Source organism: Tasmannia lanceolata, unplaced genomic scaffold, assembly GCF_043159265.1.
Source record: "Tasmannia lanceolata isolate RefF3 unplaced genomic scaffold, GAP_Taslan_0.1 ptg000044l, whole genome shotgun sequence".
Lineage (NCBI taxonomy): Eukaryota > Viridiplantae > Streptophyta > Magnoliopsida > Canellales > Winteraceae > Tasmannia > Tasmannia lanceolata.
In genome coordinates this window covers 21,086,288-21,110,762 of record NW_027518721.1, presented here as the reverse complement: position 1 = coordinate 21,110,762, position 24,475 = coordinate 21,086,288, and the positions used below count along the sequence as shown (strand labels likewise).

At 37.4% G+C, this 24,475-nt stretch overlaps 3 protein-coding genes across 5 annotated transcripts in view; 1 reads left to right on the top strand and 2 right to left on the bottom strand.

The window, feature by feature from the left end:
* Positions 1 to 4,603: 4,603 nt before the first annotated feature.
* Positions 4,604 to 5,552, bottom strand: LOC143863715 (HMG-Y-related protein A-like). The gene is made up of 2 exons (XM_077374474.1): positions 5,357 to 5,552; positions 4,604 to 5,255 (listed from the first exon to the last, which is right to left on the bottom strand). The coding sequence occupies exons 1-2, from the start codon at positions 5,405 to 5,407 to the stop codon at positions 4,758 to 4,760; spliced, it is 549 nt and encodes a 182-aa protein (XP_077230589.1). The 5' UTR covers positions 5,408 to 5,552; the 3' UTR covers positions 4,604 to 4,757.
* A 6,865-nt stretch (positions 5,553 to 12,417) lies between these two features.
* LOC143863414 (uncharacterized) lies at positions 12,418 to 13,392 on the top strand. The gene is made up of 2 exons (XM_077374080.1): positions 12,418 to 12,732; positions 12,823 to 13,392. The coding sequence occupies exons 1-2, from the start codon at positions 12,418 to 12,420 to the stop codon at positions 13,390 to 13,392; spliced, it is 885 nt and encodes a 294-aa protein (XP_077230195.1).
* Positions 13,393 to 14,736: 1,344 nt separating this feature from the next.
* LOC143863997 (P-loop containing nucleoside triphosphate hydrolases superfamily protein) overlaps positions 14,737 to 24,475 on the bottom strand; it is a 35,089-nt gene continuing 25,350 nt past the window's right edge. For all 3 annotated transcript variants that reach the window (XM_077374807.1, XM_077374808.1, XM_077374809.1), the window contains exons 17-26: positions 24,222 to 24,290; positions 23,782 to 23,925; positions 23,580 to 23,654; positions 23,321 to 23,494; positions 23,126 to 23,211; positions 19,234 to 19,288; positions 17,133 to 17,258; positions 16,680 to 16,793; positions 15,492 to 15,608; positions 14,737 to 15,051 (exon numbers count right to left, since the gene is read on the bottom strand). In XM_077374807.1, the coding sequence (XP_077230922.1) occupies positions 14,986 to 15,051; positions 15,492 to 15,608; positions 16,680 to 16,793; positions 17,133 to 17,258; positions 19,234 to 19,288; positions 23,126 to 23,211; positions 23,321 to 23,494; positions 23,580 to 23,654; positions 23,782 to 23,925; positions 24,222 to 24,290 (1,026 nt within the window). In that variant the 3' untranslated portion in view covers positions 14,737 to 14,985. The remainder of the gene's footprint in view (positions 15,052 to 15,491; positions 15,609 to 16,679; positions 16,794 to 17,132; positions 17,259 to 19,233; positions 19,289 to 23,125; positions 23,212 to 23,320; positions 23,495 to 23,579; positions 23,655 to 23,781; positions 23,926 to 24,221; positions 24,291 to 24,475) is intronic.

Here is a 24,475-nt window from a genome sequence, read left to right as displayed (position 1 = left end):
TGCTGACTTAGCATCGCTTTCATCAACGCATCTGCCACCATTTCATTTCAATGAAGAATCCTTTGTCTTTGTTATGTGCCTCGAAGTCAAATCTAACAATATTCATGCGTCATTTTCACAATCTGTCGATAAAGATTCTGAGACAACACATATCAAGTCCCTTAGTCCCCTTTAAACTTTTATTATCTTCTGGGCGATCAGACTATGAATGTCCCGACTTCATGCAATTATAATAAGGGAGATGATAAATTCGCACCCCCTGTAGGATAATCAGCACCCCTAGAAAGTGAATTGACGTCAAAAGACGTTAAAAGTCCACATAACCTCCTTTTTTTAGGCCCTTCGACATCAATTTACGGTAAAAGGGTGCGACTTATCCTACAGGGGTGCGGATTTATCATTTCCCTTAAATTTGTTTAATTCTTGGTTGATGAATTTCTTTTCAAGAATCTAGTTCTTCAATTTTTCGTAAGATGAAGCCTCATTTACATTGTGATATCTCTCACAATTAAATTAATAGATAGAATGATTGAATCCTAAGATGGAAGAAGCTATGAAGTACTGTTCATACTGATCCATTGTGATATCTCTCGGATGAATTAATAGCTACAATAATTGGACCCCAAGATGGAAGAAAGCCATAAAGTATAATAGATACTAGCTTGCATACTTTCATCTATAAGGTTCCCAACAACATTCAATTATTTGGCTATAACTATCATCTGGCTAACATTATCTAGACAAGCATTCCAATGCTTTGTCTTGCTTAATTCATTACTAACACCTTTCTATGTCATTGTAATGGAATGATAATAATCAAAAAGAAGGAATGAGCTAAACTAATCTTGTTCTATAGAGAAAGATCACATCCTCCCCTTGCTTGTTTTCCCAAATTGTTACAACAGCAAACAAGTTGAGCACAAATGTTCATTGTCTTCTCCCACTATTACTACGGACAGAAGGTTTCGTCTACTAAACTTGTTCCTATTTTTTATAGAAACAAGACAAAGTAAATAAGGAGCTCTGATACCAATATGTCGTTGTTCCAAGTTAATTCTTCAGTTGGGTCGACATCAAGTATATACAATAATCCACAGATCACCCACCCGCGCGTATCAATCCTACAGATTGAATCATTCTCCAGCTCATTTGATATCCACACTATATTGATCTTTCATCTAGGATCATCGTTGAAGCTCCTCTTATGACAACACCTTTCAACATTCAAAGAAAAGAAGAAAAAGAGAAATCAGAGAGAAAAAGTAATTGGAGAGAGATAGAACAGGGGACCATTAAATGTGGAAAGTAAGGTTTTCATGCATGAATTTTTGTAGCAACTTCTTGTATTTATGAGAAATTTACATCTAGCTAGCTAATCTGTAGATACATGTCTATAAAGGATGAGGTTGCTAAGTAGTTTAGTGAGTAATCAACTAGTCACTTGTGATCTTTTCCTCCATGATTTATCCACATTTACTATATTCAGTAGGCTTTCCAAACACATTTTAGCCTTGTCTTAATTCTTAGCTTCACGGAGGGGATACAACTACATTCGGTTAAAACATCCAAATCAACATGTTGACCTGGCAGTGTTCACACTAAATCCCATTACGCAAATATGCTAAGTTGTTTGATAAAACTTAGTACTAGTACGCATATGTATATAAAAATTTAATAAAATACAGTGTGTGCAGGCATGCTAATCTTTATTCAACAGTATGAAGCTATGCTTTTATTCCACATATATCCATCAATCATGGATCTGAACCGCCCAATGAACTGTTTATAGCCATACACTATATAGGCTCATAATTTGAGCATGTCTAACCCTCCCTTGAAGCATGGTTTTAAATTTCGACCGAAATTTCGGATTTCGGTGGAGGCCGAAACTGAAATTTCCCGAAATTCCGAATTTCAGCCATTGGAATTTCTGGAATTTCGGTCCGAAATTTCGTTAATTGTAATTTTTAAAAAATATATATATATGTTACAAAATTTCGGAATTTCGGTCCAAAATTTCGAAATGCATTAAATATTATTTTTTAATTACTACCAAATTTCGGTTTTCTAAAGGTCCGAAACGGTTACCGAAACCGAAATTTTAAGCCATGCCTTAAAGTCGTGCATTGTGCTTATTTCTCTTTTTCCTTTTTTACTTTGAGATTTTTTTTTTATTTCTGTTTCTGTGGCGCGTCAACTTGCCTTTATTACTAGTAATAATTAAAAAATGGAATTTTCCCATGCAACCTAGATGCATCACATTCATATTTTTATATTTCTACATCAAAAAATTAAAGCACAAGTGATACAAACATAATGCATGAAAAAGAAATATGATGTACCCATATCTGACTTGTCTGGCTAGATCAAACATAATGTGTGAAAAAGAATTATGATGTACCCATATTATGATGTGTACACTGTCTACAAACTTGGATTTGTCTCAACCCATTATGGCTTGATGACACATCTATCTACATCGTGATGATCTAGATCATCTATACCCTTGGATCCTACAATGGATGGACCATGATTGGGATATGTCTACACTTGGGTATTAGCAATGGGCACAATAGGCCCACTTCACATTTTAGCCTCGTAGGCATTTTTGTCACACTAGAATATTCACTGGGTTGTAGGGGTGGCAAAATTGGCCGAGCCGACACCGAACCGAAAATTCAGTTTTGGTTTGATCAAACCAAACCGAATCAAATTTCGGTTTGGTTTGGTTTGGGGATCAAACCGAACCGAAACCGAATATCTCCAATAATTATGAGTAAGGGGTGGTAAAATTGGCAGAACCGAACCGAAACCGAACCGAAAATTTGATTTTGGTTCGGTTTGGTAACCGATTCAAATTTTGGTTCGGTTCAGTTTGAGGGTCAAACTGAACCGAAACCGAACCATTGCCACCCCTACTGGGTTGGTTTGAAAATTTGAATTTCCCAATTTTGAGTCTGTTGTAAAGGTTGCCTTAGTTATTTGTTGCGTGTATTAGAAAGTAAAGTTTCACAGGTCTCGTTAATTGCTCTGTAAGTTGTTGTAAAATACCAACCATAAAGAAAATGGAAATGGTCACTTCATCACGTCTTCAATAACCCATAAATAACCGTTTTCTCGTGACAAAACTACCCCCATTTTGGTATAATTGGAACCTCAACATAAGTGTTTGGAAAATCCTAAATCAAATGGTTCTTGGGTTTTATTATTTTGTTTTTACCTAACCTTCAAGTAGAAAGATGTATTGCTACTCTCTTCACTAAAATGATACCTTCTTGAGCATTCATAGTGCAAAATGATAACCTTTACAATGTGAAATTGGAGCAAGAAAATGAGTCTGTGTACCTACCAAAAAAAAAAAAAAAAGGGTCTGTGTAGTGGTTTGTAGCTCTAACAGTGGTAATAACCACATTGCGGGGGAAACAGAAGCCTTTTCTGAACAATAATTGAATCAGTGTAGTGATTTGTAGCTTCAATGGTGGTGGTTATAACCACATTACCAGGAAAATAGAAGCCTTTTTATAGGTAAGCTGGGATTCAACATGAGACCTCAAGGATGAGATACAAAGCCTCAACCATTGAGCTACAATCCCTACCCCAACAGAAGCCTTTTCTTAGTTGAATGTGAAGCTCACTTAGAAGCTAAATTCTTCTCACTTCTCAAATTTAGAGGCAGCATGCTTCCAATCCCACCTCACCCGTTTCCGTTATGCTTCTAATGTTTTTTTCTCTTAATTAAGAGTACGCTTCTTAATTAAAAGATTATTTTTTCCTAAAAAGGTGTTTTCTCCAAAAATGTAATTATTTTCAAAGATTCAAATAACTCATCTTTAATTTCAACTAATCTTTTCCTAATAAAATTAACATTAAATCTTCGTGAATCAAATATATACAATAATATATAAATCTATGAAACTTGTTAACTTACCAACTTCTCCAAAAGCTTAAGCTATTGGAAAAAGGCAATATTTATCTTTTATACTTCAACACTCCCAGCACATGTGGTACCACTTTGGGCCAACCATCACATGTGGATTTTTTTTTGCTATTAGGAAGTTTGAACTCAAGACCTTTAGCTTTGATACCATGTTAACTTACCAACTTCCCCACTTTGGGCCAACCATCACATGTGGATTTTTTTTTGCTATCAGGAGGTTTGAACTCAAGACCTTTAGCTTCGATACCATGTTAACTTACCAACTTCTCCAAAAGCTTAAGCTACTGAAGAAAGGCAATATTTATCTTTTATACTTTAACAAAACTTATAATTTAAATCAACCCTAGAGTCTTCATTACTTGTAATCCACACCTACATTAATCCAAACCTACTAAAACATGACTCTTTTCTATGCATATCTTGTTTGCTAAGTTGAAATTTATAACATGATTCATACTGACTTTAATCAAGAATCCTCTCATAAGTCATAACCCAATAAAGGATTTCCTAATCACAAAAAAAGAATCAAAAAAAAAGCTGTGATGTGAAACAAACATTCTCATATGATTTCAATATCTAGATTCAACAGTAAAGGTTTTGTATGAGTAGACACTCAAAACACATTAGTAAATGAGAATGAAAAGAAAGAAATTCCCACTAAAAAGATGAAAAGTAAAGTGATTTTCATTAATCATTGAGAACCCTTCAACAGCTGCATAATGTACATACAAATTACACACACACAACTACTGACAAAAAACACTCGAAAAAGAACTAGAGATAGAGAACAATAAATTAGTGAATAATCTCAACATTTCAATCAAACAAAACCCACAACACCTAAAGGCGTCTTATTCTTAGGCGGCCTCCCACGAGGCCTCGGAGCTCCCGCCGGCGGCACAACTCCGGCAGACCGAACCCTCTTCGGCGGCCTCCCACGCCTCTTCGGCAGCCCAGAACTCGCCACCGCAGCTGCCACATCAGCAGGGTCTTTAGGCTTAGGTGGCCTGCCACGTGGCCTCGCCGGAGAAATTACAGTTCCAGCCGGAATAGGCTGCTTCGGTTTCGGAGGCCGCCCTCGCCCTCGCCGGACTGGTAAATTAGGGTTAGGGTTAGGGTTAGGGTTAGGGTTTGGTCTCATGTAGTTGTTTTTAACCATTATAAGCTCACCATTTTCCTTCAATTTTTCCAAATGGTTGGCCAGTAGGGTTTCATGTCCCGCCGGAAATTCTCCGGAGGATGATTCTAGGTATTCTAAGATCGCCGATTTGCTCACTCCGGTGCCGTCATTCAACGCCGCGATTGCCGTAAAAATCACCTGAAAAAAAGATGGAAAAAATGAGAAAAAAATCAAACCAATGAATAGATTTCTAGGGTTTTTTTTTGGCACTTTTAGGGTTTTAGAATTTAGGGTTTTACCTCTGGATACTGAGGGAGAGAAGAGGGCTTATTAACTTCTTCAGTAGCCATGAGAAAATCAGCAAAAAAAATATGGGTTTTTAGAGAAAAAACAGTAGAAAAGAAGGGTTTTTTTGGGGGAAAAAACAGAAGAATAGATGGGGTTTGGGGAGGAGGGGATTACTGTTTTGGAAAGAGGAGGAAAAGAGAAGGGGATTTAAAAGGGATTTTGGGAGAGATGGAGTTAAAAAAGAGGTGAGCTTTGAGTTTGAATCGACGGCTGAGGATTAACGAGAGAATAACGATCGGACTGTTGTGAATAAAGGAGAGGTTTTCGCACAGATTGCTGGCGTGGATACGGGAGATTGGCTTTTGCTCTTTTTTTTATTTGTTGCCAATTTACAACATTATCCTTACAACTTTCAAATTTTGTCAGAAAAGCCCTGAGATTTCTATATACATATATGAAAACACCCCTAAATAGGCCACGCTCCGAAATAATTTCTACACTCACATCGATATGGATTCAAAAGGTTTTAAATTTCGGTTTCGGGCGAAATTTCGGTGTTTCCCGAAACCGAAATTTCGGTCGAAATTTGGCAAAGGATTAAAATAATAATAATTTGTCATTTATTTCGCGAAATTTCCTATCGACTGAAATTTTGGCCGGAATTTTATACATTTCGAAAATTTTGGTTTCGGTGTGATTTCGTTTCTGTCAAAATTTAAAACCATGGATTCAATAGGTACACTCCTGTTGTTACTTTCGGATCTTTTTTTATCATGGTTTAAAATTTCGGTCCGAAATTTGGTAATTTGGTTCGAAATTCCGGACCAAATTTCTGAAATTCGAAGATGCCTGGTCACTAAGGTAGCCAAGCATGCATGTACATCAATGCAAATATAAAAGGGATTTTGAAAATCATTTGGGGGGGGGGGGGGGGGGGGGGGGGTTGCGTGGGTTGGGCATGGCCCCCCTCATGCTATATGTGTCGCCTCCGCCCTTGCCCATATAGTAGCTAGAAGGTAAACATCCCAAAGAATCTTCCCTTTATTGGCATTCGAGAAAAGCTAATCATGCATAAATTTAACCACAAGAGTAAGAGCAGGTTTCCCAACTCGATAATACTCGTTTTTAGATCTCTCCCTCTCTCTATCTCTCTCTTCATTTTTCATTTTTATTTCTTCTTCTTCCTCATCTCTTTTAAAGGATTTTTTTTTTTATGTTTTGCGTCTCTCCTTCCTTCTCATTTTTCTAGAGATTTTTTTTTCTTTTTTCTTTTTGTTTTTCTTCTTCTTTTCTTCTTTGTATTGATGGGGTTCCACGCAAAAGCAATAGTCCCACATCGGACATGTGAAATGGATGTGGATGGGTTGTAAAGGAATGGGCACCCTCCCTCTAACAGCTAGCTTTTAGGGGTGAATTCTACCCAGTTTGATTCCCTACAATCTTCTTCTTCCGGCTCAATTTTGAGGGTTTTTTGTCTCTCCTCTTCTTGTTCCCTGACTGTTAAATTTCTTTTTCCTTTTTTAGTATTATTCCTTCTACTTCTCCCCTATCTCCTTCTTTCATAGACAAAAAATCACAAATATCATGGAAGAAGAAAAATAGAAAAAAAAACCTCCTAAAAATTAGGCAAGAAAAACAAGAAGGGAAGAAGAAGAGAAAATTTTAAAAAAAAAGTGAAAATCTTTAAAATTTAAGGAAATAGAAGAAGAATAAATAGAAAAATAAAAGTAAAGGCTAAAAATCGACATTACCCTGTTAGGACACAAGTGTTATCCTAAATGTAAATATGTGTTAGGGGGCATTAGGGGTGCAACTTGAATCGGGTTCAACCCGAACCTGATGGGTTGAACCCTAAAAAAGGTCGGTCGGGTTGCGTTCGGGTTCGGATTGAAGGATTGGATACCCGACCTGAGTGAAGCCCGACATTTTTTATGTTGTTTTTTTTTTTTTTAAGCTTAAAAACTCGGGTCGAGTCAGGTTGGAAAAAAGGGTTCCTCAGGTCGGGTCGGATTGAACCTCGTCGGGTTGGAAATCAGGTCGGGTCGGGTCAGGTTGGGGAAATGGGTTCCTCGGGTCGGCCTCAACCCGACCCAAGTTACACCCCTAGGCGGCATATGTTTAGTCTCATGGTAACACATGTTTCCTAATAAATTAAGGGAACTGATATCAACGCTCCTATGTTTTTATAAGATGTGCGACACATCTTGTCGTGTAGTATTTAAAGGGCTATCAGAAGAATATCACAGATCTCAAAAAGCTTTTACAAGCCCTCTAAATACTAAACGATAAGATGCTTTCGTGCATTTTATAAAAAGTGTGGAGTGCTGAAATCATTTCCCTAAATTAATGTTTATTTTTAGCTTCAATTATTATTATTATTGTATTCTTTATTTGTCTTCCCCTTCTTCTCTCATTTTCTTCCTCTTCTATTCTTTTTAACCCTCAACATCTGGTGTATTGGGAGTTTCTTTAAAATGTTTCTTTTAACAACTTGGTACTTCTCCATTTAAGGAAAAAACTTAGAAAACAGGGTTCCATGTGAAAAATAAAAACCGGAGTGACATGACCGTTGATTAGACCTTTTTCAAGATGTATTTATGCTTTATGGGGATTTGAGCTCCCACCCTTTGTCTTTTAGTGGACGTGGCTCCAATGGTTTGATGCCTGTTTTTATTTTCACAAAACGGATTCCCGTTTTCCTAGTAGTGCTCATTAATTAAGGAGTAAAGCGTGCTCAGAAAGTATGAATTAATAGGTACACACAACAATGAGGTAGAGATTTGTTGATCCATAATTTATTGACTTTGAGTCCATTACGCAATGTAAGTGAAAGTATGGTTGTCTCCCGGTGTCAATTTTGGCTCGGGCTCGGAAGCTCGCTCGAGCTCGGCTCGAATCCTTAACGAGCCGAGCCGAGCTGGCTCACCAGGCTCGTTAAGCTTAACGAGCCGAGCCCGATTTAGGCCAGGCTCGGCTCGGCTCGTCTCGTTAAGGCTCGTTAAGAATTTAATATATTTAAATATATATATATATATATTATATTAATATATACATTAAAAGGGTTGTCCAGGGAGTGAAGGAGGGGGGGGGGGCAAAATATGTCACTTCATTTTTGGAACCCCATTTGTTACTAGGACCACCCCCCAGTGTAAAAAAAGTAGTCAAATTACACTAGTAGGACTGTCCAGGGAAGATGAGGGGTGTGAACGAGCTTTTGAGCTTAACGAGCCGAGCCGAGCCTGGCCTGGCCAAGCTCGGCTCGGCTCGTTTACACCCCTACTCCCCAGCTTGGGAAGTCGACGGAAAGACAATGGTTTCACAGTTTAAGAAAGAAGCAACAGGGAAGTGACAAATTCGATTGCCTTTGTTCATCAATTCCACTTCACCAGCCGATTCCTTACTGGCTGAGCTGGCAAAGAAAATATCTCATTGCAAAGTCTTCCTCAAAACATGAAGGAATCTCTCTCTCTCTCTCTCTCTCTACAAGATCATGTGAGGGGTGTGCAACAAAACGTAAAATAATATGTTTTTGAGTCAAAATATTTTGGACAACTAAAAACCTTGAAAGTGCTAATGTTTGAAATCAGGGCTCTGTTTATTTGTGATGTAAAATTGAGGTAAAAAGACAAATTTTACGTCCAATTTTCCACTTAAAATTTGGTGTAAAATTTGTTTTACGCCCATCTTAGGTCGAAAGAAACGGTGCCTAGAGAAAGATTATCTCATTACAGAAAAAACTAGAAAAAAGCTGATACATTACCGAGGGGAAATGATATATTTGTCCCCCCTTTTTTTTACTTTGAACAGCTCTAATATATAAGAGCAGTCATAAACACACTTGAGGGGGCTGTCCCAAGTAGTTAACTGATGTGATCCAGGGAGGAGGAAATAGAAGATGAGAGTAGACAACAGAACAAGATTGAGGAAGATAAGAAGAATGAGAAAAGAAGAATAAGAGGGGAAGAAGACGGATAGGGGAGAATTTGTATTCTCAAATCATTATTTCATCTAAAAATTCTAAAATCCCTAATGCTGTGTTCTTTTAAGTTTCCTTCCCCCTCTTTTCTGCGGAAAGTCCGCTTTGTTTCCGTGGAAAACCGTAAAAAGCGTGTTCTTTTAGTTTCTGCGGAAACTTTTTTCCCTGACGTGGAAATTATTAAAAATTACATGGAAAAGGGGTTTCCGCGATTTCACGGAATGCCCTTTTCCTACCTCATACATCGGAAAGCCCCTCTTTCTGAGACTTTCACCCGATGATCGACACTCTCTTTTCTCGCTCAGACTCTCTCTCAAGACCTCCATTCTCAACGACTCTCTCTCTCTCCCTCGCAAGACCTCCATTGTCGACGACTATCACCTTCCGGTAAGTCTCTCTCTCTCTCTCTCTGATTTTTTTTTTTGCTGGATTTATGGGGTTTGGATAGGGTTTCGGATAAGGGGTTTGGGTAGGGATTTGGATTTACTGGGTTAGGGTTTCATTTTTTATTTTTTTCCCATTCTATTTTGGTATTCTATTATTGGGTTATGGTTTCGGATTTTTGTTTCTCCTCTGTAGATCCACATATCTTTGGTTCAAAAAAGCTCTATATGAGCTTTAGATCTTTGCAGGAATACATTTGCTGTTGATTTACACATTTATTTTTTGGTTACTTTTGTGCCTTGCATTTTTAAAGTATTTTTCGCTGATTTTTAAAATGAAAATTCCAAACAGATCTCTCCATGTATTCTAGCTCAGCAAATTAGTTGGAGGTTTTTTTTTTCACTGTATCTTGGACTAATTTTTGTTCTATGAAGGGAACACTCCACACTGAACTCTCCATGTATTTTAGCTTAGCATATTAGCTTGAGTATTTTGTCGGTGTTTTTTTCCAAGTTTTAAAACCGTTTGATGCAAGTCTCTGTGACTCTGTCTATTTGATACTTGATTGAGTTATTTGATACTCAATTGGTTTTATCAATTTGAACACCTTATCTATTTTTTATTTTGGATGGATTTAGGGTTCCACAAATATGATTTTTTCTTGTTAGTCATGTTATTTTTCTTCTTTTGCAGGTAATCATCCTACTGTTAATTTCCTTCTTCCTAACCTTCCTGAGGTTTGTTCTTAATTTCCTTTTTATAGTCTTGATTTCTTTTCTTATAATCTTTGATTCAAGGTAATAAATCTAGGGTTGCTATGAATTGCCATGTTATGAAATCAGTTTTAATGGGCTTCACGAGTTGGATTTTTTAATCAGTGTTATGGAGGGTTAGGTAGTCAGCCCTCGAAAGTTTAGCAGAAGAGAGTGGAGATAGGTGAATGATACAGAAAAAAGACTTAAGTACATAGGGTATTATAGAGTGTTATGGCATTTATTTTCTTTATGTTATAGCACTCTTCTGTCGTGTACTCTGTGTTTTTGCTATGTTAAACCACATAATTGTTAACTCATGATTCATGTTTTAATTGGGTTTTGACTGTTCACGTTTTAATTGTTATTGTTAACTCATGATTTGTTTTTGAGTACTATCCACTTATTGTTAGATGGACGATAGGAGACTTAGAACCGAGGATGGTCGCCCCACAAAGAGGGCAAAGTTGATTGTGAGTGTTGTTGCGACAATAATGAGTGCAGCAACTACTGCACTCGTATTCTTCCAACAGTATTACGACGAGCTCCAAACGAAAACAACTACTTCACAGATCGGGAATTTATTACGCGTGCCGTGACGTCAGACGAACATTGCAAGCACTTACTTAGGATGAACATCAGGTGCTTCGGACGATTTGTTCGACTGCTTAGAAGCATCGGCGAACTTCAAGATACAATACATTGTAACATTGACGAGCAGGTTGCAATGTTCTTACATATTGTATCTCACAATCAACGGAACCGGTCAATTAGAGCCTTCACACAACGATCAGGTTCCACGGTTTCTCGTTATTTCAACAAGGTCTTGAAAACTATTTTAAGCTTGAAATCTGAGTTTATAAAACCTCCGACGAGTGAGATACCAGAAGTCATTCTCACTAATCCAAGATCCTGGCCTTATTTCAAGGTAACCTCAAATACTAAGATTCTGGCCTTATTTCAAGATACTGACTGATATATTTAGCCTTTCTATACTAGGATTGCATTGGTGCAATAGACGGAACTCATATTCCTGCTAAAGTGAGAGCCGAATATAAGCCTCGGTTTATTAATCGAAAAGGTTATCCTTCTCAAAATGTGTTGGCAGTTTGTAACTTCGATTTAAAGTTCAATTACATTTTGACTGGGTGGGAAGGATCGGCATCCGACTCAAGGATATTAGGAAATGCAACATCACGACCTAATGGGCTTCCTTGCCTTCCAGGTATCCTTTACCTTTCCTTCTACTTATTATGTCGGTTATGAATAGACAATGGCGATACTGAGACAATAATTTCTTCGTTGTAGGGAAGTTTTATCTCGGTGATGGTGGCTATCCTTTACTTCGTAGTTTTATAACACCGCACCGAGGCATAGCGTATCATTTAAATGAAATCAGGGGTCGAAGACCACGAACGCCAGAGGAACTCTTTAATCACAGACATTCATCGCTCTGGAATGTAGTGAAACGTGCATTTGGCGTCCTCAAGAAGCGCTTTAGAATTTTAAACAAGGAACCGATGTACCCATACGAAAAACAGATTGATATTGTTCTAGCTTGTTGTTGTGTCCACAATTTCTTTCGGAGGGAGATGGCAGATGATGATCTTCTTGATGACGTAGATCTAGAGTTACGAGCAGTGGTCCCGCCTGAGGAAGAAGAGCCTGTCCCATATGTTCCACTTGTTAGGGCCGATGATGCACGAGAGGGGACTAGGATTAGAAATGAATTGACCACGAATATGTGGAATGACTTTCAACATTGATTTATGTATCGCCTTTTTTTTCAAATGTTTATGGCTTGTTTGTAGCTTGTTTTAAAAAAACAATAAACTCGTATTGTAGGGTCTCATGCGTTTTATGTATGCTCTCATGAGTTTCTCGTTATTGTATGGTCTCATGAGTTTCGAGTTATTGTATGGTCTCATGAGTTTCGAGTTATTGTTTCAATTCATATAGGATGGCTGCAAGTCGCGTGGGTAGGAACCATTACTGGAATACTGAGATGGATAAGGTGTTGATGGATGCGTTATTGGAACAAGTATCGGAAGGGCACAAGATACCCAATGGCTTTAAAGATGTCGCATACACGGCGGCAAACAGAGCAATGAATAGGCGATATGGGAAAGATATGACGAAAGAGCATATCAAAAATCAAGTCAAGACCCTAAAAAAGAAATTTGTGGCCGTCAACACTATAATAAACACCAGCGGATTTGGCTGGGATGACGTCAATAAGAAGATCGAAGTGACGGAAGATGTCTACAATGCTTGGGTCGCTATGAGTACAAAGTGACATCTTTGTTTCATTTGTTAATTACTCTGGCTCGTAATATTTATAACTATTTTTCCGAATTTCTTGTAGGTTCACCCTGAACATAAGAAATATTTTACAGAGAAACATGTGTTGATAGATGATTTTCGTCACATTTTTGGCGAAGACTATGCCACGGGTGGGTGGAGTAGGGATGACGTTGCCCCTAGTCAGGAGGTGCAGAGTTCAGCTCCGCATATAGATAACTTGGGGATTGGCGATACCCCTGAGACTGAAACAATTCCAGAGTCTCCTATGGTGGGTGAGAGCAGTAGGGGACCTGGGCCTAGAACTTCATCTCCGGTTAGAGATTTTGCAAGAAGCGATGAAGGTCAGAGGGGGACGAAGCGTAGTGCAGCAAAATATATGAATTTGATGGAAGGGTTTACTTCAACTTTGGAGAAGGTTGCAAATGCAATCAAGGATCTATCGAAGGAACCTTTTGACAATCACGAGCTTCATGATGCCGTGTTTGGGTTACAAGGATTCGAGGAGGACATCTTGGAGAGGGCTTATGAGTACCTCAACCGTAACCCTACGGAGGTTCGTGCTTTTATGAAGTACACAGTAGAAATGAGGGAGCGCTACATGTGGAAGAAGATGGAAAACCTTGAATTCTGAGTGATTGTGGATGTGGATGTGGACGTACATAAACATGTGGTTGTTGGATGGTTCTAGATGTGGACTTCATTTGGATATGATCTTTTTTTTGGTTAGCTTGTCTGTTTTTTTTTGTGAACATGTTTATGTATTATTTTTGTTAGTTGGCTTGGACTTATAGATGTAAGGACTTGGCTTGGTCTTTTTGTTATGCGATATTACGGTCTGCTTCTTCTTGGCAACTCTATATTTGTGACATATTTTTGTCAGGTCTATGTTGGTTGCCTGATTTATATCTTGGCAGCTCTATATTTGTGACAATTTGATTGGCATTGTTATTGTTCAACTTCTGTTTGTCATGGTTTTCTTATTTTGATTGACTTCAGAGGGTTGGACCCACTTATTTTAGACTAGATTCTATGTTGGCATCATTCTGCATATCAGTTTGTCACAATTTCTATTTAACAGGTTTCTATTGAGTTTCCCTGCAACGAAACGCATATTTCTGTAGTTTCTGTTAGTTTATATGAGGTTTCTGTCAGGTTTCTGTGCAACGAAACGCTCATCTGACAGGTTTCTGTCAGGTTTCTTTTCCTTCACTTTCCTTTCTACCACATCAGTTTACTTCCCTTCACTTCCCTTTCCTTTCCTTTCCCGACGGCCTTATATAGGCAATTGAATAAAATTCTCTTGAAATAAATGAAAATCTCTAACTCTAAATAACATGAAAAATAAAATCCCTAAAACTAAATAGCAACGAAATAAAAATTCATAAAAATAAATAACAAGAAAATAAATTCCTAAGAAGTCATAATGCGCATACATGCCACTTATGGGGCCTACAATCTGCATCAATATAGCACATTCCTACCTTTAGACACAAAAAGTGGGCCCCACCTTTGTAACATTCAGGCTTTTGTTACACTCGAGTTCTTCCATTCCATTTAACCATAGGCTTTTGGCTGTATCAAGCTTGGTAAAGCTGAATGGGCACTTTAGAACTAACAATGAGTGATAAACAGGTTTTACAGAACGGTACCAAGAGAATTACAATGACAGGCAAAAATCTGAATTCCCAATACTGTGCTCTTTTAAAGCAGGCTTGATGCTCTTGGCAGTTGTGCGTAAAATGTTACGATCGTAAATGGTTTAAGGTCTTAGCCTAACGTGTTCCATCAGCCTTTTGGCATAATAGTTAGATACTTAACAGCATTAAGGTCTTAGTTGTCCACAAGATGCAACATGGAAATGCAACAAAGAGCACTGCATTATGAAAGTCACCTCTCAAGTCAATTGACTAGCACACATGGTTTTGGTGCTGTTTTCAACTCAACCAACTATGTTAATCGATCAGAGATTCAGAGGTTCATGTGCACCAGCTCTGATTACGAGTAGAAAGATGGGAATTATTGCAAGTGAATCTCAATATGGATTTGGAATCAGCATGAAAGGCATACATGTAGTCAAATTACATTGGCTTTTACTTCTGTATTAGTTAGATTAATTGTGGTAGCCTCAGGAAAAAGAGAGGTTAAGAGATTAATAGAGCAAAGAATGATGATCAGGGCTTTTAATTCACATGCTTACAGTATTCTTGTAGCCAGTCAGCAGCAGTCATTGGCGCTTCCTTTGGTAGAGTGAATAACCAACAAGGGCAGACATCAGAAATGTCCATAGCACCTGTAGAACGAGGGAAAAGTTAAAATCCAATTGACAAAAGGCCCTGTTTGGTTTACATTTTAAAAACCAACTGTGACTTTCTGAGTAAAAAACTGATTATTGGACTCAAATTTTACGCTTAGGCCCTGTTCATTGGATTTGATTAACGATTGAGTCCAAAACTGATTATTAGACTCAAAATTGAAAGTCAGTCCAATAATCAGTTTTGGACTCATGATCGGTTCTCAAAATCCAAAACAAACAGGGCCTTGATTTTGAGCTCAATAATCAGTTTTGGACTCACAATCGGTTCTCAAAATCCTAAACAAACAGGGCCTTGAGAGATAGAACTCAAATTAAGGGCCTGATCGTTCCTATTACTGGACTCAAAATTACATTTAAATTTGAGCCCGATAATAGGTTTGTGACTAGCAATCGATTGTCACAATCTGATTACATACCGTGTTGATTGTATGCCACCTTTCAAGCCTTTTGATTCGCAGCAGTATATCTTCAATTATGCCATCCATAGGCAAAACCTCCCTGCTCGGCGAAGATTCTGAACCTGAACTTCCTCCCTGTTTCGCCATCCAAGGTTCAGAAATAGATCACATAAAAATGGAAAAATACAACCAAAAAAATAATGGCCATAAATTATTGCTCAACTGCAGATATTTCACAATATTTGGATCATAATCAAATTAAAGCAGTCACTTTGACCCTATGTATTTAAACAGAAATGCCTACTAGTGGCTGGCTCTTTATTCTAGAAAATATGGACAGAGAATAATAAGCTTAATTTACGAAAACCAGCCCTACAACTGTCGAGGTTAAGGTCTCAACATATAGGTGATTAATGAAGCTGCAACCACCATGAACCAAGGAAAGAATAATACCATTTTTTTTCTAGAAAGTAGTTTTGAATGATATGCTTAAAAAACTGAATTGAGACGGCAATATGTGTCATAAAAGGCTGTTATCGAAGGGAAAAAAAGGCATATTTCTTCATGGAAAACTTAATACATGCAACTGAGACGGCAATATGTGTCATAAAAATTCATGTGCCCCAATTCCACAAGCCAATGTTCTTCTGGCTTGATATGGTTTAGGATGGTATATAAAGTTACAACAACTAATTAGCAAGAGATATCTGGGTGATGCAGATATTAGGACTTTATTTCCATGTTATTTAGTTCTTCATGGAAAACTTAATACATGCAACTGAGACGGCAATATGTGTCATAAAAATTCATGTGCCCCAATTCCACAAGCCAATGTTCTTCTGGCTTGATATGGTTCAGGATGGTATATAAAGTTACAACAACTAATTAGCAGAGATATCTGGGTGATGCAGATATTAGGACTTTATTTCCATGTTATTTAGTTTTTAGGCTTTTATTTTCCATGTTATATAAGAATTCCTAAAAGACTAAACCTCCTACTTCTAAATAACATGGAAAATAAAAGCCTAAAAACTAAATAACATGGAAATAAAATCCTAATATATGCATCACTGGGTCAGCATATAAGGATACTTAGCTACTAAAGAAACTCTTCCTAAGACTAAGTTGTTTTAATTTTCATGCACCAATGATACTAGAGAACTTGTGCAGCAGGCAAGCATTATCATATACTGTATTCATACATACTTGAGATTGAATAAATTCCACAAGTTCCTGCAATCTTGTAGCTTGTCGACTGTGAATTCCTGTGGAACTTCTTTCAAATGCTGGCAAGCTTTCCAGAATAATCTGAAGATAACTCTGCAACAAAACATAATGTTATCAAAATATCGCTATATTTTTTTAAATTCTTGGGATTATATCGCGATTTTGTCATGTTATCAAAATATCGTGATAAACACGCTATATTTTGAAAATAGAATGGGAGAAAATGATCCACGTGGACGAACCCAACTAGAACTAGGATTAAAGTTGGGTAGCTTCCTTTCAGCTTCTTCATGAAATTTTTCTAAAGGACTCATTTAGCCGACCCCAACTAGTTTGGGAAAAAGGCTTTATTGAGTTGAGTTGAGATCGGAGATATTTGTGACATAGAACAGAAGAAACCTAGAAATGTATGTATGTAAATTCATAGGCAACCTTTGTTGTATATGAATCATCTAGGCTGAGTGCAGAACCAGCAGCCGCAACTACTTCTTTATTTGTTCCTTTAATTTGAAGATAAGGACTTGAAACATCTTGAAGATGATCAACCTCGATAAGAATCTAAGGAAGAAGATAAATATGCACAGTCAGAGTAATAAACGCTTGGGTAAATCCAGCTCCCATAAGTCACAAACTGCTTAAAAAATAAAAAAGTGTTATACAAGAACTATTTATAAGCATTGGGAGGAACATAGAATATATGAGATAAAATAAGAGGCAGCATAACTGGGGATGCTTCCCCATTATCAAGGTTTCATAACCAACAACTTAATAATTTGGTTCAGGTATCTCAACTCTCATAATGAATGTTTCATCACTTTACAACAAATAATCATTTGCATTGTGAACTATAATTTAAATATTTGATCTATCTAAACAACAGTTAATAAAACAACATTAACTGTTGATACCTTTCATTTTTCATGATAATATTATTCGTTGTTTTCCTTAGAAAACATGTATACCACAATAACTAGTATAAGAAGCATTATAAACAAGATTATGTACTATATTGACAGCATTGAATAATTCAAACAAATAATCTACAACGTTTAACATGATTTTATTCTACAACTTTTAATATGGACAAGTGCTTGAGACTAACAAAATCTAGAGTATGTAACATGATTTTATTCTTCAACTTTTAATATGGACAAAAACTTCCGTTCCGAAAAATCAACGAGTTATGGACACTATGATCCCTGATTGATTTGCAGCGCTATGTCCAATCTGAAGTTCCTTGATCAACATGCCCCTCACAACAGCCCCCAACTGTAGCTAGGAGGTGATGGTTTGGATGAACCCATGACATCGAGGTTCTTCACATGAACCAGGATCAAGTTCGTTGGGCGTAAAAACGTGGTTCAACAGATTTAGTAGATCAATAATTAAGAAATGGTTTCGAAGCTCCAAATCTGATCATGCAGTTTTTGTAAAGAAGATGGGGTCCTGAGCTCATCTTGAGATTAATAAGAAGCAAATCGTCCTATCAGTGATTTTATACTCATCGTGAAATTAGAGCTTGAATGCTCTTTGGTCACCCATATTCCTTTTTGTTTAATGGTAGAGAGAGAAAGCTTTTGTTCACCCACATTCCTAAAAACTCCATTGCCTTTTTCTTCCCCAGATCACCTATTAGATTAAGTATGCTCTATTAAGACCAATTTGAAGAAGAAACAAGAGTTTTTAAGAGATTTATGAGGGTTTTGTGTTTGAGGAAATTTTTTTCCCTACACTTTTTTGAGTGCACTTTGTTATTGTGATTTCTCTCCAACCGTTTAACAGAATCAAAATTCATCAGTTTCGGTGTGGTTTTCTTTCATCAAGACAAAGTTTGTGGTGATGCGGGAAATTGGGTAATGTATCATAAACTCATTAATCACGATAGTCTAACTATCCACTTTGTTTTATTAGGTTGGTAACTTCGTAATGATAGATACTTTATTTTGTTAGTCTATAGATAAAGTTTGTGGTGATGCAGGAAATTGGGTAATGTATCAAACTCGTTAATCACGATAGTCTAACTATCCACTTTGTATTATTTGGTTGGTAACTTGGTAATGATAGATACATTATTTTGTTAGTCTATTGATGGTTGGATGATGATATCTATTTTGTAAATGAAGCATATAATTTTTAGTAATTTTTCATTTAAAGTTTTAGAAAAAATTATGCCTCGTACACCTCATGCCTCGAGGAAAATGCCTCACCTTACACCTTCGCCTCTGAGAACAGTGATAGAGAGCAGAGACCACTATATCATAATTCTTAACAATATATGTAGACTTGGATGGAATGAATTTCGACATGATATCAACAAGAGCTGGCTAACCTACATGCTAGGCACCCAACTAAACTGATGCTCTTATTGAAGCCATAGATGCATCCAAAAACAATGTTCAGGTACAGATCGTTTAACATCGATAGTAAAGAAGGCTTATTTTTCAAAAGGTATACTTTGTTTAGCACACTAAAAGAAATGCCTCTTAGAACAAGGTAGCTAAACGAAACGATGGAAATGTTAACTCATCAAAACCTTGCCATCTTGGTAGATAAATGCAGATGCACCTATGTATGCTACAGCCTGATACCTGGCACAACACATCAAAAGAAAAAAGAAAAAAGAAAAAAAATTAGCATATAAAAAATGTAGCAAAAAAGAGTGCATCCTAGTAGTAAAACATAATATCATAATATAGCAAATGAGGAGGAGATTCTAATGAGTAGCAGCATAAAAAGTGAAAATTGGCGAAAAGACATCAGAGAATGGAGTAGAGAAGGCATGATATGGACAAGCTCACATGTAATACCAAAATTTTAGTCTCAGAAGATTTTTGTCGTAACCAGGAAGGACAAACATAATTAAAACATCAGGTGTTCAACCATATAGCCTTTCCCTCCTTTCTACCTTTAAGAAACATACAAAACTATTTTGCAGAAGTTCATTTTAAAAATCTTTTATCATTCGCCCACCTTAAGGGGCACATAAAGTGCCATTCCTAACAGCCTCCCTGAAGACATGCCATAAATAATTGTTGGTCAAGTGTCTACCAGAAACTTTATGCCTAGCAGGCCACAGTGTGCAGCAATTAAAAGTTGAACATCAACAAGCAGGGCAGTCATGACCATAACCCTGGGAGTTTCACTGTATTTTAAGCCCTGAAATATATAACCTGGCTTCTATTTATGACCATACGATGAATATATGATTGGTGCAAGCATGGAACTATAATTCTTTATGATATTGAACAAAATTTGATTTTGCATTCATTGTCCAAAAGATAGGTAAGGTGATTTTTATGGGAGCCAACAAATATCCCACATATTGAAAGCAAGGGTCCTATTTATCTAAGAACTGAGAAGTGCTATGGCTCCATGTAGCACAAATGCATGTGATTTTCATGTAAAACATTTTGAGATGGTAGATGTAGGTTTAGATATAGGTGTTGAAGTTGAAGGGTAGAGCACGTTTCTCAAATGGACAGTGCCATACTGCCATGTGTTGCAATCTTGAGACTGTGGACCCCATCGTAGCTTTCTGACCCAATAAAAAAAATGACAGGTTCTGAAGTTGAACAAGCTAGAAATTATGTACTTTAACTTTTTTTGAAAGTTCATGTACTTAACTGAAAACATTTTTTGTTCCTCCATGTCACTAAGTGGCCTTATTCGTAAGAGTCTTCATATCAGGACTCTTTTCCATGAATACTTATTTTGAAAGCTATAGATATTGGCTCCCTAAGCTCATCTTGACACTATCCTCATCATGAAATTCGAGCTTGAATGCTCTTTTGTCACCCATATTCCAAAAGACTCCATTGCTTTGACCAAGTAATTTCCTCCAAGGGTAGAATCTTCAATCTTCACAATTGACAGCTATTGGTGACAGCTTCTCGCAGGAAGTTGTGGGTTGAAAAGGCATGTTTCAGGGTTTTCCATGACATTGCTACAGATGGTCGTGAGGATCATTCTGGAAACACTACTACTGAATGCAGTGATAAACTAAACCCTAAATGGACTCCCAAAACAAATCATTTTTAATAAATTGCAGCAGAGAAAACTTATGTGGGTTAGCTTTTGAGGTAAACCATAAATAGAAAGATTCTACATTAACCAACCAATGCATATAACAACTTCAAATGAAGAAAAGATGAGAACTAATAGATCAAGTATAACAAATAAAAACCTGCAAACAAACTGTCCACAAAAAAAATAATGTATCTAGGCCCCAAATCAACACCAAAATATGGTAAAGAATCTAAAAGGACTAGGGTAATGTAACGGGAATCAATCCTACGAGTAGTGGTATAAAGGCACGGAATAGGGCTGACATGAAAGGACAGGTCTCACCCGGTGGCGCAACAGTCCCTACGCCTCGAATTGCGTGAAACAAGCCCGAGAGCGTGGTGGAGAAGCTCGCCGGCACGATCCGTACAAGGGGGATAGCAGCACCCTCCAAAACAGTGGCGAGGAGGAGATAAAGAGTAGAAGTAGAAGAAAAGAAGCAGAAAAAAGAAGGAAAAATGAGAGTAGAGAGAGAAATAAGAAGAGGTAGTAGGGAAGGGAAATGGTGAAATCCAAAAGAGAGTAAGAGAGAATATGAGCGACAGAGAGAGAACAAAAGAAAAGAGAGTGACCGAGAGAGAGAGAGAGAGAGAGAGAGAGAGAGAGAGACAAGAAAAGAGAGAGGGACAAGAATAGAGAGAGAGAGAGGCGAGAATAGAGAGAGAGTTGAGGGAGAACAGAGAAAGGGGTGAGAAAAAAGGGAAAGAGAGTGAGAGATTGAGGGGTGAGAGAGTGACAGACAGAGGGAGGGCGAAGATTAGAGAAGAGAGAAAAGGAGATGAAGAGGCTTGAAGAAGAAGAAGAAAGTAGGGAAAGGAGGAGAAGAAAGATAGGGGAAAGAGAGAGAAAATAGAGGAAGAAAAGAGGGAAGAAACTCACCATGCGTGGGAAATGAGAGAGAAGACGCCCATGGCGTCAAAGGCTGCTCCTTGTGCTTTTGCATAAATCTCCAGCTTAGGGCTTTTCTCCACACACTCTCTCTTATATATAGTTTTAAGTAAGGTTGTGGGCCCACTCTCTCACCAATAGGCTTCATTATAACTTAAGTGACTTAAGTTATAGTGAAATGACATATCTACCCTCCCTTTTAAAACATGGAAAACTAAGGCACAAGGATAAAAGGGTCTGACCAAGGTGAAAACTAGTGAAACAAGTGGGGTAGTGTGTGAATGATGTGGGGCCCTAGATGATGTGGAAATCCCCCACATCTAGGCTCAAAATAATGCCAAAAATAACCATAAGTCCTCAATGTAATCAAATGACAAATAAAATAAACAAAGTATCAGCTAGAAAATAAAAGATACGGTCAGATGACATCAAATGCCCATTTGCATATGTTAAATATGTTTCCATGATTTTACAAGATTTCCACCGAAATTTCCATTCGAAATAAACATCTTTCCATTTCCATCACAACCGAAACATATACCATAATCAAAACCGTGAACAATGGCGCTCATGAGCCAGCTATAATCCGTAGTCATCAAAAGGGTTTATCTCAATAAGCTTAAACAAGATCTTAACGATGACCGTCTTAATAGACAAGGATTAAGACAGACCCCCAACTCATGTATTAGGTGCTCAATAGTATAAGAATCGGTGGACCACCTATTTACCCATTGTTCATTTATGGCTTTGCTTTGGTTTCCTATTGGAGGCTTTGTTACTGGTCATGTTGTGATCAATTTGGAAGGAGTAGAACAATAGGTTTTATAGGGAAAAAGATAAAGCATAGTGACTTGTGCTAACAAGAGGAGACATAAAAAATATCATATCATTTGGAAAGCAATAGTTCAAAAGTCTTCGAGAGGATAAGACGCAAGGACACTAACACAAATTGGGATGAGATTGTTGTGGAGAGGTGGATGGACAGAGAGAGGGAGAGGTATAAAAGTGCTTGCTAAGGGGTGCATAAAACTTTTAACTTCAATGGGTGTTCCTTGGGAAATTTGGGGCCAATTGGCATTTTTAGGACCATTAGGTGTTAGAAAGTTGCAGCCCTTCTTAATGGTGCTGAGTGTTTCTCCTCTCATTTGATGATGCTACTTGAGATTGAAGGTGACTCAATGTAATAAAAATGGGAGGAAGGAGAGGAGACAAATTTCCATGTAGTTTAGCGAACGCTATCAAGGAGATTCTAGGCATTTGTGATGAGCTACAATTCCCTTTCCGTCATATAAATCTAGCATCAATTAAGTATGCAGAACCATCTCCCTAAAAATTATCACAGTGTAGTGAGCAGAGGACTACTAGAAAACCCAAACTTCACCTAGTTAGAAAGGCTGCTACAATCTTGTTGCTCATAAGAAAGAAAAATGACACAAGATAATGCATTAGAGTAACTTTGAAAATATGCTACTTACCCAAGATTGAGAAGGCCAGCAACTGTGCTAACACTGATATCAAAGTCCACTTTTGGCTGTACAATAAAGTTTCCTTCCCTTATGGGCTAACACAAATAGTTCAAAGAAAGGCCAATTAAGCGGTGCTACGATCACATCAAAGCTAGAAATAGCTGAAATGGAGAAGAAAGTAATTTGTATAAAACAGCTGCCAACCTCCCGTATTAGCAACGCAAATCTTCCTTCGCATATTCTAACTCGTATGCACTCACTTTCTGTCAGCTGCCCATTACAAGGTTCAGAGAGCCTTAAGTAAATATCAGTAAAATTCTGAACAGAGCTGCAGACCTTCCCAGGATCTAGTACTTCCATTATATCTTGATACAACACCTGAAATACAATTAAAAAAAGAATAGAAGTATGATAAAACAAACAAAAAGAGTTGAGTTTCACATCCCTATTGGGCACATCTTACCTGCTTGTTACTTTTTAAAACAAAAAGTGAACTTTCTGGAGAAAGTACAGGATCAAAATCATTACGAATTTTGAGCTGCAATAGATATGAAAATATTGTGTCAAAGATAAATGTAAATGTCAAAGTGCAAATTGCAATTTTCGGGAAATGTCTAAGGTTTTATATAAATAAGCATGAAATAAGAGAAGTTCAGTGTGCTAACATGTGCATGAACTAAATGAGGTTCAATGTGCTGTTGAAACATTGGAAATACTGTTGTCATAATTTCATTCTGAGATATGGAACATCCAATACGGTTCTTATCCCTTTGAACTCTTGCAATGAGATGAGAGTGCACACCCCCAACCTGTTGATTGCAAACATATTAGACCATATATAAGTATATAACCTTTTTTCAGAATTATTGGGACTGAAAAGAAAGAAAACAAGAAAATATAAAGGGAGATGATTTTTTCGCCCCCTTATAGGATAATGCCCCCCGCCCCCCGTCTCTTGTAATGTGAATTGTGGGCAGACTTTTAACGCTTTTTGACGTCAAATCACGTTAAAAGGGAGGCGCATTATACTACAGGGGGAGAAAAAATCATCGCCCAAATATAAATGCCGCAACATAAAGGAATAGTGTAGGAATTTAATACTTACAACAGCTATCCACAAGTCTAGGGTTTTCCGGATTTCAGGATGCAAAGCATATACCCCTTCAAAAATTACCTGGTCAGATGAAATAAGAGGTGTTCAATGGGAATCAATAATTTGGATTAAACAAGAATAACTATCATCGTAAGTGGTAAAACAATTCATCTCAAAAGTGGTAAAACAGCCAATAGAACTCAAAAGTGGTAAAACAGTTCATCTCAAAAGATATGAAACAGTGCATTGATCACCAAAAAAAATGA